The 13,901-nt window shown below is 46.5% G+C and overlaps 2 protein-coding genes across 2 annotated transcripts; one reads left to right on the top strand and one right to left on the bottom strand.

Annotated features, from left to right (window-relative positions):
* Positions 1 to 747: 747 nt before the first annotated feature.
* PABPN1L (PABPN1 like, cytoplasmic) lies at positions 748 to 6,551 on the top strand. The gene is made up of 6 exons (XM_040410119.1): positions 748 to 963; positions 2,552 to 2,657; positions 3,055 to 3,122; positions 3,366 to 3,472; positions 3,929 to 4,016; positions 6,471 to 6,551. The coding sequence occupies exons 1-6, from the start codon at positions 886 to 888 to the stop codon at positions 6,498 to 6,500; spliced, it is 477 nt and encodes a 158-aa protein (XP_040266053.1). The 5' UTR covers positions 748 to 885; the 3' UTR covers positions 6,501 to 6,551.
* A 2,965-nt stretch (positions 6,552 to 9,516) lies between these two features.
* On the bottom strand, positions 9,517 to 13,466 carry TRAPPC2L (trafficking protein particle complex subunit 2L). Its single transcript, XM_040410121.1, has 5 exons — positions 13,392 to 13,466; positions 12,275 to 12,447; positions 11,154 to 11,241; positions 10,790 to 10,869; positions 9,517 to 10,705 (listed from the first exon to the last, which is right to left on the bottom strand). The coding sequence occupies exons 1-5, from the start codon at positions 13,422 to 13,424 to the stop codon at positions 10,660 to 10,662; spliced, it is 420 nt and encodes a 139-aa protein (XP_040266055.1). The 5' UTR covers positions 13,425 to 13,466; the 3' UTR covers positions 9,517 to 10,659.
* Positions 13,467 to 13,901: the final 435 nt, after the last annotated feature.

Below are 13,901 nucleotides of genomic sequence, written 5' to 3'. Positions count from 1 at the left end.
TGGCCAACCTGCGGCCCTCCAGCTGTTGTAAAACTACAACTCCCACCATGCCCTGCTATAGGCAGTCTGGGCATGCTGGGAGTTGTAGTTTTGCAACAGCTGGAGAGCCTCAGGTTGGCCATCCCTGGCGTATAGTGTTGTGTTTTCAAGTTCGGCGTTCAGGTTATCTAAGAATCCTGTTATGTTTTCTGTTACTGCGGACCATGGCCAGCATAGACTTCTATTATGATGGAATGCCTCTTATAGGCTTCCATGGCGCATGCCGTCATAGAATTCTGTTATGGTCCACGGTAACGGAATCCATAACGGCATTCTTAGATAACCCGAACTTGAAAACACAAGTTCGCTCAGGACTACTGGTGTACTTTTCTGCATCTGTTTTGAGTGGCGAGTTGTGCCACGTTTGGCTAAAAATGTGGAGACTTGTGCCTAAATTCAGCTTGCGTGCATACTAATTAGACCAGTCTTAGTGAATATGAACCTGTCATACTGATAAAGAACCACTAGAGGTCAGACTAATGCCAATACGCCTAGTCTAATTCATGAAGTGCTGGATAGTCAGCAAAATACCAACAGGTGAAGGAAATACTCCTGTCTAATTGAAAGCCTAAAAACAGGCGAGCTTGAGAAGTGTGCCCCATTGTGTGTGTATATATCCAGTGTTTGCATGTATTGGATCTATGTTGTAGACTCCATTGAATTTCAGCATTATAAAATGGCTTCTTCTGCTATGTGTCTGTGAAAGGTACACGCTCAGGTTTGGAGACTGATCCCCCTTCCATCTCTATTGGCTTCTGTCCCGTTGTGTTCCTCAGGCCTGGACCATACTAGTAAGGTGTGGGTAACCACCACCGATTGCCTTCCGACTGGGATGTAACGTGGGATATGTCTGGGAAAGATTCAGAACCGGAACCAGCGCATAGTGATGGAGACCACCATGAAGACGGCGAACATGATGACCCTGTAAGTTGCATCGCTGGTTTCCCAGCAGGCTCTGCTCTTCATTCCGTCTAGACAAAAAAACATACCTGTCCACAGGCCCTTTAATAGAGCTGAGCAGCAATACCAGACACTGATGTGGTGCTGTTTTATAGAAGGAAGCAGACATGTTTTCCAACCCCTTTAGGCTGGGTTCACACTTGAGCGTTTTACAGCGCGTTCAAACGCGCTGTAAAACGCTCAACACATGAAAACCAATGCTTCCCTATGGCCCTGGTTCTCACTTGAGCGTTTTACAGCGCGTTTGAACGCGCTGAAAAACGCCCTACGCTCAAACAAGTTCTTGAGCTTCTTTGGGGCGTTTTGACGCGCGTTTGTGGCCATAGGACACTGCAGTCAATCACACAAACGCGCGTTTACTATTGCAAAAAACGTGCATAAAAACGCGCGTTAAACGCGCATATCAAATAGGCTCAGGTCTGAACCCAGCCTTAAAGCACAGGGAACCATGTGTAGATCACTGCAGCCTGAAAGAATCAAGACCTGGAGCTCAGCTGTCTGATGGTGTGGGTTTTGGCTGTAGAAACAAACTGGGGACCTGTTTAGGCCTGGTTCCCATCTCCGTTTGTGGATCCAGCAGGCTCTTCCAGCTGTAACTTGGCGTTTTTGCCTGAAATAGGCTGGATCGCCGCCGGACCCCATTGAAGTCAATGGGGATCTGGCAGCCTGCTCTTTGCCGAAACAGTTTGCCGGATCCACAAACAGAGATGTGAATGAGGCCTTACCCGAGACGGTCCCAGCAGTCACATCATTAATTAGACTTTCATGGCATTTTTAGTATGTTGCCCTACCAGCCCATTATTGGAAAGGGCATCTTCAACACTTCTGCTGCATTTGACTAGTCTTGCTTCCCCATTATAAGCAAATGCAGTACGTCAGGGTCTGGTGTATGATGAATCCGGAAGAGCTTTGTTGGTTCCATAATGTATGAAAGTCACAGGGGCACATTTACTAATAGGGTATTATTACATCCGGTCTTAATTTGCCCTCATGAAGTGTGAGCCTTATCATAAATCTGGGGCAGTCGTTGCATCTGGCATAGGTTTTTGGCCAATATTTACTCCTGTTTCCAGGTGTAAATGTTAGTTACTTTCCCGAGACTGGATTGCGCCCTCGTCCCACCCAACTGCCGAGCATGCCTAAACCACAGATGCAAGAATGTTGGACCCCATTATTTCCTATCTTTCCCCCACCTGCATGTCTGGATGAGTTGTGTATAGCCGTGGCCATTTGCAGCTGTGGACCTATGGCGTCTACGTGGCAGGTAATTATTCTGACTGTGGTTGCTACACGTGATGGCAACACCAGTCACAAGAAAGCCAAACCTGCTGGATTTGTGGCCACTAATTTCAAGCATCTCCAACACTGAGTTCAATTTAAGTTTGCGCGTGACTGTGACTTATTTCGAATACTCATGGACCAGGTAGCCGTGTGGCACTAGCCCATAGCCCTATGGGAGGGGTGGGAGTGAGATGATGGCCGTATGTGCAGTAATTAAAGGGATTTCTGCAGTCGTTATGTGTATTCACGTGATCGTTCCTGTGCTCTGCAGGAATTGAAAGCTATAAGGATGCGAGTACGGGAGATGGAAGAGGAGACGGAACGCCTGAAGGGGCTGACCGGGGATGAGACCAAGTCAGCGGAAAATCCTAAAGCTGGTAGGTAATGTGATGGATGCATGTTCGGGGGCTATGGACATGCATTGGAAAATGACAGCTGGAAAACTGAGACTGATGAAAGAATAAACTGCTAGTGGTGCTCGGTCAATGGTCAAACAACTAAGATGGTGTGCCCTTTATGTTGGGTTCTGCAGCAGAGTATTTGATGAGACGGTGACATTAATACTAGGTGGCATCTCCCCTTCCTGCGATACAGGTGTCCGCTTTGGCTGGATATCGGTCACACAGATTCTAGATGTCCTCCTGTGGTCGTTCCAAGCTCTTTCAGCCAAGCTGGTTGTTGGCTGCTGTTCATGAAAGATCCATCGCCCCATCCAGAAATTCTCGATGGGGGAGATATCTTCTTGTTCATATATGTACCATGTCCATTTCTCAGGCCCTCCTCGTCCTATGACCACAGAAGAAAAGCGGGAGGCCGACAAACGCTCAGTGTATGTAGGAAATGTAAGTCTTCACAACTTGGCAACGTTGTGCAAAAGTACATTCTGTATGTATTTCTTTCTTTCTGTGTAACTTACTTTGCTGTAAAGCTCTGCCATTTTGGAACGTGAACCTTCACCAAGCCACAACCCTTTTCCAGCAGATCCACCCCACTTGCAGAGTGAGGGCCACATGTTTTACGCCAGAATTCTGGAGCCTTTTCTTTAGAAAATTGAAATCTGCCTCTTCTGTCTCTCAATATCTCAGGTGGATTATGGAGGCACAGCCCGGGACTTAGAATCTCACTTCAGCAGTTGCGGGTCCATCAACCGGATAACAATTCTATGTGACAAATTTTCTGGCCATCCCAAAGGGTAAGCATTCATTTTCAAGTAGATATTACAGATTTGTTTTTCTTCCTACAAGCAATATCTTAAAGGGGTTCTCCAGGAAAAGGTCACCGGAAACCTGTCCTAGAATGTGAGCAGTACTGGTTGCCTCCAGTTGCAGAGCTGCCCAGGGGATGAGGCCTCTCTACACACTACATTCTGGCACGTGCATATTTTACACATTGGTGAGTTCTACTGTTAGGCTGCTCAGCCATAATGGCATATCATAGGCAGGATCACATCATTACCATCTATTGTAGAGCAGGTCAGTGTGTAGGGAGTCCGCCCCCTCTTCCCCCCAGGCAGCTCTGCAAGTTATGCCAACCAGTCCTCCTCACATTCTAGGACAGGTTGCTGGCGGACATTCATTCCCAGAGAACCCCTTTAACTAATACAGATAATATGTAACCTTAGTGGATCCTAATGCATTCCATCTCCTAGATATGCATATATAGAATTTGCAGAAAAGAGCTCGGCGGAAGCCGCCATAGCGATGGATGAATCGGTGTTCCGTGGACGAACTATCAAGGTGAGGTTCATTGAAAATTGTCTGCACCTAAAATGTGGCGCAATTTGGCACAACTAGAGGTGCTACGCTTTTTCTGACTTGCTCGAAAAGGAATCTGGCTTAGTGGGAAAGGGTGGAGCTTTGCAGGAAAAGGGTGTGGCCTAATTTGCACCATTTTGCTCTAAAATTGCGCAAACATCTGTCTCGTAGTAAGCCAGTAGTTGGTGGAGAACCAGACAAGTGTCTGTCCCTGCATCAGATTTATCATCCAGCCTGAGCCTCTGTCATAAATCTGGTGCAGGTCTAGGAGAGACTGTCTAAGCCAGGTATGGCCAACCTGCGGCTCTCCAGCTGTTGCGAAACTACAACTCCCAGCATTCCCAGTCTGCCTACAGCAGGGCATGGTGGGAGTTGTAGTTTTACAACAGCTGGAGAGCCGCAGGTTGGCCAGCCCTGGTCTAAGCTAACATCTTTAGGATTAGTAAATCCATGGCAGTTCAGGTTTTTCACTCATTGCACCACTGCAAACGAAGGTGACTGTGGATGGCTGTCAATGGCAGGGCACGTAATGGGCGCTGTGACACCAAATGTCCTTCGGCTAAGCACCTGGAAATGGTCCAGGCAGAGACGGGGATGTGTAATGAAGGGTCCACCTGTCTGTATGGTGGACAACAAAATTCTGGGAGCTGCTCACACTTGGCAAGGGTCAAACGATCCTCTCTGCTGGTCTGTCTAGGGGTCGTAGAGAGCCTGTTTATTGTCGTGTGTGCGTGGCCTCAGGTAACCACTACTCCCAGCACCTCCTGACAGACTAGGGCAGTTTGTTGAAACCACTATCCTGCTTCTTTCAGTCTAATGATGTGTCACATCTCAATGTCTTTGGCAGTCAACGATCTCTCACTATAAGGTACACTACCCAAAAGTAGCCCCTGAGAACCTTTTTTTATAGGGCATCTGGGGAAGCACTTATTATGCCCTTTTATGGCCAGACCACAACTAATAATTTAAATACTGTATCTGCCTGAGACATGACTGCATGCTGAGTTTTGCAGCAATCTGACATTTCTATCTTTAATTTTTTTTTTGGTCAGTGAGTATAATATTTCCCGACAGTGGGAATAATTACTTAAGACAGATCGGTCTCTTTAAGGGTGCAAGGGCTGCTACTCTACGAGTCCTTTCAACCATTTAACATGGTTGAGAGGACTCGTGTAACAAATATAGACTAATCCTTGGAAGAGGGGGCGTCCTTTGGATATACCCTTATGGAGGGGGTATGCTCACCAGTTCATTGTGCAGATACCTTTCCTGTGCTTTGCCAAATTCTCTTTTACATATGGAGACCCAATTAACTGTAGATCCTACCATGGCTTTTAACACCTCTCTAGGTTCAACCAAAGAGGACAAACATGCCCGGAATTAGCACTACAGATAGGGGAGGCTTCCGCGGAAGACCTCGAGGGCTGAGGGGAAACTTCCAGAGGGGTCAGAGGCCCCGGGGTCGTCCATACAGGTCAGTGCACTAGTTTTTATCAAAGGACAACGCTTTATGGTGTGGTGTACATGTGAGTGCCCCACTGTGATATTGGCCAAGGAATGCCGCTGTATTCTTTCCCATTATAAGCTTAAAGAGGACCTCTCGTCTCCCCTGAGGAGTCTCTTTTGGTACCTAATTGCATTCCCCATGTAATAAAAATTCGGGAGCACCTATTCTTATGACTGTGTTGTGCCATTCCTTTATTATTCCTGCTAGAATTTATGAATGAATATTACTAGCAGTTTGCAACAAAGGTCCAGCTGGGTGTTACCAGTTTGGGGGGGGGGGGGGGGTACCTGCACAGTCTGACACTGGGGGCACTGATTAGATAGTGTCAAACTGTGCAGAGACACCCCCCTCTCCTCTCCCTCAAACTTGCAACACCCATCTAGGCCTCCGTTGCAAACTGCTAGCAATTCATTCATAATTTCTAGCAGGAATAATGGCACAACATGGTCAAAATAACAGATGCCCCACAATTATTACACGGGGAATGCAAGTAGTTACTAAAACAGGTATGTCAGGAGAGGTGTATAAGAATCTTGTGAGACCCTACATTCTTGGACCCTAATGGGGCTCTCCCTTCTGACTAATAGAGGTGGATACCAGGAGAGGACTCCCACTCTGTGAAATCTTATTGGGGGAAGAGAGGTTGTATAAGATTACAGAAAGGGCCAATGTTCCTCCTAGACCCCCTTTCTTCTATGGGTCGTGCCTGTTGTTGCAGCTCTGATCTATTCACTGATGCTTTATTGCAGCCCCTGTTTTATGTCTGGTAAGTGCTTCCACTAGATTAGCTCCTAGGATGCCCCAATTAAAATACTTCTATTTTCCTATTGGTGCTGCATAAAAATTGGATAAAGGGGGATTTTCAATGGATCACTGGATCACTCGGCTTCCTCTGATGACCATTTTTTTTCTCTCTCTCTCCTCCCTAGAGGTCGTGGAAGGACAGGCCAGTGGAATAATCTATACTGAACCTCGGCCCTGTGGCTGGCCCTTTCTACCCTCATGTCCACCCGGAACCTCCACCCTGTGGCTGGCCATTTCTACCCTCATGTCCACCCTGAACCTCGGCTCTGTGGCTGGCCCTTTCTACCCTCATGTCCACCCTGAACCTCTGCTCTGTGGCTGGCCCTTTCTACCCTCATGTCCACCCTGAACCTCGGCTCTGTGGCTGGCCCTTTCTACCCTCATGTCCACCCTGAACCTCGGCTCTGTGGCTGGCCCTTTCTACCCTCATGTCCACCCTGAACCTCGGCTCTGTGGCTGGCCCTTTCTACCCTCATGTCCACCCTGAACCTCGGCTCTGTGGCTGGCCCTTTCTACCCTCATGTCCACCCTGAACCTCAGCCCTGTGGCTGGCCCTTTCTACCCTCATGTCCACCCTGAACCTCGGCTCTGTGGCTGGCCATTTCTACCCTCATGTCCGCCCTCTGTCAGCAAACACGCTGGAACGTTTTAGGCCTTTCCACAACTGGCACCTTTTTTGAAGAAACCAATCTAGATCTGTTCCTGTGTAATCACCTGCAAATAGTGCTGAGAAAGCAGAGGAACATGAATCCTCTGCATAGTTCCAGTACACACAGATTATGACTTTGCACTGACATTCATTTTCTTCTGGAAAAATAAATGTTTATTGCTTTAAGTATAAATAATTTGTTGGTGAAAAGTCCTTCTGTAATAGGAAAGCACAACATGGACGTCGGGTCATGATGCCCACAGAATCCCAAGAGAGTGCTGAAAGCTTAAAGGCTATAAACACCTTGAAGGCAATTTTTATGATTTGCATTTTACTCATTTTGGGCTAAAACTTTTTTGTAATTGGTGTTAAAAATTTTCAGCTGTATTTGTGCTATATACGCGGTTAATAATCATTGTATTTGCAGACTGTTCCTCCTGAGTTCTGTCTGCTGGCGGCTCATGTGAAGCCTTATATCTGATGATCTGACCTCATATACACTTATTATAGCTAAACTTAGATGAGTGTTTGAGGTCAGGAGATCAGAGATAAAGCTTCACATGATGAAACTCAGAAGAGACTGTCTGTCTGCAAACGGACTGACTTTTAACCACATGTATCACAAAAACTGATGAGAATTTTTAATAGATGAACTGAAAAAATTATTTTTAGCTCAAAATAAGTAAAGTGCAATCATAAAAAAATTGCCTGAAGGTGCCCATAACCTTTTTTAAAGGGGTTGTTCAGGATTTTAATATTGATGGCCTAACACTCTACATCCCCTCTGACCAGCTGTTTCATTGTAGCTCTAGCACCGGAAGTACACAGCTCCCTCCATTGTGTACTGGACGGAGCTGGTACCTGCAGCGTGCTCCGATGTGGGTATGCTTACAGCAAATCCACAGCACTGTACAGTAGCAACTAAGTAAAAAAAAATATAATAATCTTATCCACACATAGATTAACACGTGGTGTGGATTTTAAGCCTGCAGAGTGTAAATTTTAATGTGGACATCTGCCGCAGATCCCACTCTTTGCAATGCAGAGTGAAATTCACAGCAAAATCTGTGCTATTTGGTGCAGATTATTCCACCGCGGACATACTCTGCAAAGCACAAAAAAAAAAAAAGTTCAGGTGCTCAACACCATGGTGTCTTTATTGTCCTCACACAGATGTGAACCTGTCAGATGACTTTAGCCGGAGTACCCTTTAAACCAAAATGACAATAGTCCCGCCTGGTCATCTGAATACGATATGACCAATCTGAGGCTTTCCAGCTGATGCAAAACTACAACTCCCAGACTGCCTACAGCAGGGCATGGTGGGAGTTGGTTTTACAACAGCTGGAGAGCCGTAGGTTGGACATGCCTGCTATATGAAACCAAGGCGGTGTAGTAGACAGCATGTATAGGTAAATGTTCTAGAATTACAAGGACATGGGCTGCAGACTAAAAAGCATCTTAACTAACCACGTATCTACTTACAAAGGTAGAATGCTCATGAAGACCTGTTCCCAAGTGGCATGTGACCCAGCAGTGACATGCCGCTTAGGGACATATCACTGATAAAACCAGTGGGGACCAGAAGGAACGCAGTCTTGGTGCTGGAATGGAGTGGCAGGGAGCAGGTAAAAGCACTCTTACTTTATGTATAAAACTGTCCAAGACCAAATTAACATGGTGTTTGGGCCAGAAAAGCCCTTTTTTAAAGGGGTTGTTCAACCCTGTGGACTGTTTCTGCTGGACCCACAGTTGTGGGAATACTTACCTGCCTCTGGGTTCTGGCTCTGCAGGTCCCTGGTCTTCCTGCATCAACATCTGGTTTGATGCTGGTTAACCTGACCAATCTGGCCACAGGAGTCATGTACCTGCTGCGGCCAGTCACTGGCTGCAGCTGTCGTGTGACCTTACGGCAAACCAGATGGCGACGTGAGGAGACCAGGGACCTGCAGAGCCACCGGGGCAGCGATGGAGCTGGAACTCAGCAGCAGGGATCAGGTAAGTATGATTACCAGTGTGGGTCCGCCTACACTGGAGGGTATATAGAAAAGGTCCCCCGGGTTAAACAACCCCTTTAAATGGGCACAGTCATTTCAACAAATGTTAGATGAATCAACAGTACAGGCCAAGATAAGAAACATTGTAATTTCTCTTATAACGGGAAAAAAAAAGCCTCTTTTTCCACTTCTGCTTCTCCTAAAGTTTGTGTAAAAGGCTGCAGTGGAGACAGAAGTATATAGCACATAACTGCTGAGGCCAGTGACTGGTTGCAGTAGTCAAGGTGTCACCTACTACGTCACCAATGCAGCCGGGTATGCAAACACTGGAAGGAGGGTCAGAGCTGTGGTGCTGAAAACTACCGGGAAGAAAGGGGTGTGCATACGGGAAGTGCTTAACCACAGCAACCCCCCTTTAAATCTGAAAATGCTAATAGAGCCATTACAGCCACATATGGTGACACCTTTGGTATTCAGGACATATGGGCAACAGAGGGTTAATGCACGTGAACTATAATAACGTTTACACATTGTATGTTTAACTATTACATTTATTATTCCATGCACAACTAACGTACACTGCCCTTATTACACAGGGATAGGATACACCTGGAAGTAGAACGTGCTAATGTCTGAACCCATCTTTTATTCACACTGGTAGCATTTCTTGTCTTTTCTGACGGTATGGACATAGGTCCTCCTTCCAATCTCTACCCATTTACACGTCTTCTTCTAATCCATAGATATTTGTAAGCCCACTGCATGGAGGAAGCTAAATTAATGGGGATGGCAAACCTGTGGAGGGAAGCATACTTGGGGCCAGTTCACATTACTATTTTTCCATTCTGATCAGTCAGAAAAATAAAGACAAAAGTACGCATCCTGTATTTTAGGCATCTGCCATTTGTTTTAGCCATTCCCATCTGAGATCCGTTATTTTAGATAGGGAAAAAAAAAAAAAGTCCTGTGTGTAGGATCTCAGATGGAAATGGCTAAAACTGATGCTTAAAATATAGAAGCTGTTTTTATTTTTGACTGATCAGAAAAAAAACTTTGATGTGGACTCGCCCTTAATTGTTTCCTGGCACTGGCTCCCTGCTTCTTCTCTTCCCAGCCTCGGCTGCGCCACTGGGCCCCCATGATGTAGACTTTCGTTTTGACACCGCCACAGCGGTGACCTGATCCCCTTGTGTCATGTAATCCTAGGACATGAAGCAGAAGGGGCAGGTCACCGCTGCGGCCAGCGATTGGCTGCAGTGGTGTCAAAACTGAGGTTTACATCCTGGGAGCACAGCGAAGCATCCAAGGCTGGGGAGAGAAGGAGCTGGGAACAGGTAAGTATGCTTCCCTTCGCATGTCTGACCAAAAGGGGGTGCAAAACCCCCTTTAAGAAAACGGCATTCTGGAATTTAAGGACCATCACACAATAACTCCAGGCTGTGCCTTTACTGCCTGAATCCCCTGCATGTACGCACATGAAGCTCAGTATAGGATATACTCCTATAAGTTTAAAGGTGCGGGGCAGAGCAGCAGTAACTGGTCCAGTCCACTGGGAAAGTATCATCACACTTCTCTGGTAACAGACATACAGGATGGGAATAGCTCCATAAATTACTGGAAGTAGGAATTGGCTTCTGTCACTTGAAGAAAATCCCAGGAGGTAGTAGTTCAGCACGCTGCAACCATCATGGAGGTGACTGTGTTGTCAAACGCCCTGAAAAAAAATCAAAAGTCGATGTCAACTGTGGGAACAGCAGCACAGGGCCCTACAGCATACTGTAACCGGACAGCGACCTACCGTGAATGTATAGGGTCTCCGGGGTTATAGAAGGGGTTGCACATCACATCTGTATAGGAGTTATGAAGCTTCCGGAACATCTATATAAAGACACGTGGGAGAGAATTATTACATAGAAGAAAAAAAAAAAAAAATATACAAAAAAACTGCCTATACAGCAATTCCACAATATACAGAGATTCTCTTAGTATTCCTTTACATTCAGTAACAGACCCCAAAAGTCCTGCAATTGCACAGGAAGTGATTCTAATAACAGAAATATATTCTGGAATTGTTGGACAAGCAATTTCCTAAAATACTAATTTCCATTTATCAGAGGTGAACCCGCACTTCACCCACAGTTGCCCCCCCAATCTGTACTCACACTGCGGATCTCGTTGTCACGGAGAGCTGTGTTGGAGGAGTCGACCACCATCACAAATTTGACTTTGGAGTTGGTGACGTAGCCATATCTGGGGGCCGGTGAAGGATGTTTTTTTTTTATTTCTTAGATCTGCATTGATTCCGAGGCAGAGCATCATAAAATAACGGCATGCTCCACCCTGCTGTAGTGCTATGCTGGAATATACTGCACCGATTTATTAGGAGACTCCACAACGAAATGACTGGTAGGTGACGCAGTCTAATGCTAGTCTACGGTGTCGTGCTGAGACAAAAAAAATCCATCTTGGATGGGTTTGTGGCGAAACCATAGACTAGCATTATGAAATATGTCGCTGTGTAGCCCGAGCCTTAAAGAGAGACTTTTACTGGTCCTGACATTACGATATTAGTACCTGGCAGTGTATGGCATAGGGAGTAGATGTCCGTGCACTCATGTTTTTTCAGATCGGCTGATTCTTTCCCCCCGTATGCTAATAGCATTGGTACAGGGAGGAGGAGATGGCCGTGTTTCTCAGGGGGCTTCTCCTTGTACCAATGCTATTAATTAACATATGTGGGGGGCACAGGGAGAAGGTGAGTTTTAGTTTTTTTATCCCTGGCGTTGACATGGGGGAATGGAGCCGCCGATCTGAAAAATAAAATAAAAATGGGTGCACGGACATCTGCTGATCATGCCCTACACTGCCGGGTACTAATATTGTAATGTCAGGACCAGTGAAAGGTCCTCTTTAAACACCATTATTTAGGCACAAACGATGGTCAGCGGGGTGACACCTGCAGATCTCCACGTACTGGAAATACATAATGGTAAAGCACCAGCACTGGTCTGATCTGAAGTCTTATGAAAAATTTGTTTTCATTTTCCTCTTCTAAAACCAAGGTGCGTCTTATAGAGTAAAAAAAATATACCCCCTTAATGTCATCTGTAGAGAGGTATGGAGAAAATGCTTTGTTATGAAAAATGCCATAAAAAAAACAAAACAACACACACACACACTGGCCCCGAGAAAAAAAAAAAAGGATGTGTATAGGAGAAAAGACGCCAGACGGAGAGCATGTCGTGATATTCAATATTCCCCACTTCATCACCCCGGAGGATACACCTTGTAGTCTTCTGTGGGATACAGGAGTCCCAGGTAGAGCTCTCTCTGATCCACCAGGGCCTTCCCCATGGCTGAGATCTTCTCGTCCACCACATCCAGGGAGGTGTGCACCGTGTAGTGGAATTTCAGCTGGTTCTCGGTGGGGATGCTGCGGATGTAGAGGGGATAATTCTGCAAGACAGAGACGCCGTTACTACAGCAGCAGATGACCCTCCTCCGTCCCGCATAGCGTCCCTGACTCCTGGCCATGATAACTACAGGTTCTATACAGGACCGAGGACTACAACTCCCAACCGATCATCAAAATAGTTAACAGCAGGCACATGCTGGGAGCTGTAACACTTTAGGTCAAACCCAGCCTCACAGTTAGGCCTCATGCACATGAACATATTTTCTTTCCTTGTCCGTTTTTTTTCTTTTTTTTTTTTTCCGGACCATATGCGGAACCAAAGGAAGTTATTCTGTTTCCGTATTTCCGTTCCGCAAAAAACTAGAACATGTCCTATTATTGTCCGCATGACGGTCAAGGATAGGACTGTTCTATTAGGGGCACACGGATGTCATGCGTATTTTTGGCGGGTCTGTTCTTTGCTGACCACAGATCACATACGGTCGTGTGCATGAGCCCTTAGAAAACAGCAGATGCTTCCTGGGAGTTGTGGGCACCTGTGATCAACTACAACTCCCAGCATAGTCTGAGGCTTACAGGAAGTTCTAAAAAAAAAACAATGATCCACTACAACCCCCAGTATATTCTCACAGCCACAAAATAGCATGTGCATGCTGAGAGTTGTAAAAACCTACAGTCAACTACAACTCTCAATCAGTAAACAGCACATGCCTGCAGGGAGTGCTGAAGCCTGGTGAACTACAGCTACCAGCATAGCTCGTCCATCATGATGAACCAGAACGGGCACACTGTCGCTGACCCAAGCCCAATCCTGGCAGAGGGACTACAAGTCTCATCCAGACGGATCAATTCCTTCCGTCGAAAATTAGCTCCAAATCAGACATTACGATGTCGCCGGGGCCACCTCTTCCAGATAATCGCGCCCTATGGATCTTCACTGTCAGCCACCAGACAGATTTCAGGATAAAACAGAAACATATCTCACCTCCTTAGCTATGACAGCCACGCACACCGCCATCTTGGTCCTCCCAACGACAGGACGTGCGCTACCGGTCACGTGACGGCGTCTCAGAGCTCCAATTGTGATCACATGACACATCGATCTCACGTGGTTTCTCGAAGGAAGGCTTTGCTAGGCTAAAGTAGTTGCACCTGTAGGTGATCGCTGTGCGACTTCTCCTGTCTGTTCCTTTATGTGTACAGCTCAGTGTACGGAGCTATGAGGCAGAAGCATAGACGGTGCTGCTCCAGGAGGACTGACACAGCAGGCCTCAGCAGTCATAGGACCCCCATAACTGAGCCATGTGAGAGGCGCTTAAACCTAAATGAGAGCAAGTCAGTCAAATGCCTCGTTAATGACAGTAACAGTGCCCCCACAAGAGGAGCCGGTGCCTCCATAATAATGACAGTAACAGTGCCCCCACAAGAGGAGCCGGTGCCTCCATAATAATGACAGTAACAGTGCCCCCACAAGAGGAGCCGGTGCCTCCATAAT

Source organism: Bufo bufo, chromosome 10, assembly GCF_905171765.1.
Source record: "Bufo bufo chromosome 10, aBufBuf1.1, whole genome shotgun sequence".
NCBI lineage: Eukaryota > Metazoa > Chordata > Amphibia > Anura > Bufonidae > Bufo > Bufo bufo.
Note: the sequence above shows the minus strand (reverse complement) of the source record. Positions and strands in the feature narration are given on the sequence as shown.

Excerpts from the sequence above, each read along its gene's own strand:
- PABPN1L (XM_040410119.1), top strand. The coding sequence starts at position 886 with ATGTCTGGGAAAGATTCAGAACCGGAACCAGCGCATAGTGATGGAGAC. Across the intron at positions 964-2,551 it reads ACGGCGAACATGATGACCCT|GAATTGAAAGCTATAAGGAT; the intron begins GTAAGTTGCATC and ends TGTGCTCTGCAG. Across the intron at positions 3,123-3,365 it reads GCTCAGTGTATGTAGGAAAT|GTGGATTATGGAGGCACAGC; the intron begins GTAAGTCTTCAC and ends TCAATATCTCAG.
- TRAPPC2L (XM_040410121.1), bottom strand. The coding sequence starts at position 13,424 with ATGGCGGTGTGCGTGGCTGTCATAGCTAAGGAG. Across the intron at positions 11,242-12,274 it reads CCCACAGAAGACTACAAGGT|ATATGGCTACGTCACCAACT; the intron begins GTATCCTCCGGG and ends ACCGGCCCCCAG. Across the intron at positions 10,706-10,789 it reads GGAGACCCTATACATTCACG|GGCGTTTGACAACACAGTCA; the intron begins GTAGGTCGCTGT and ends ATTTTTTTTCAG.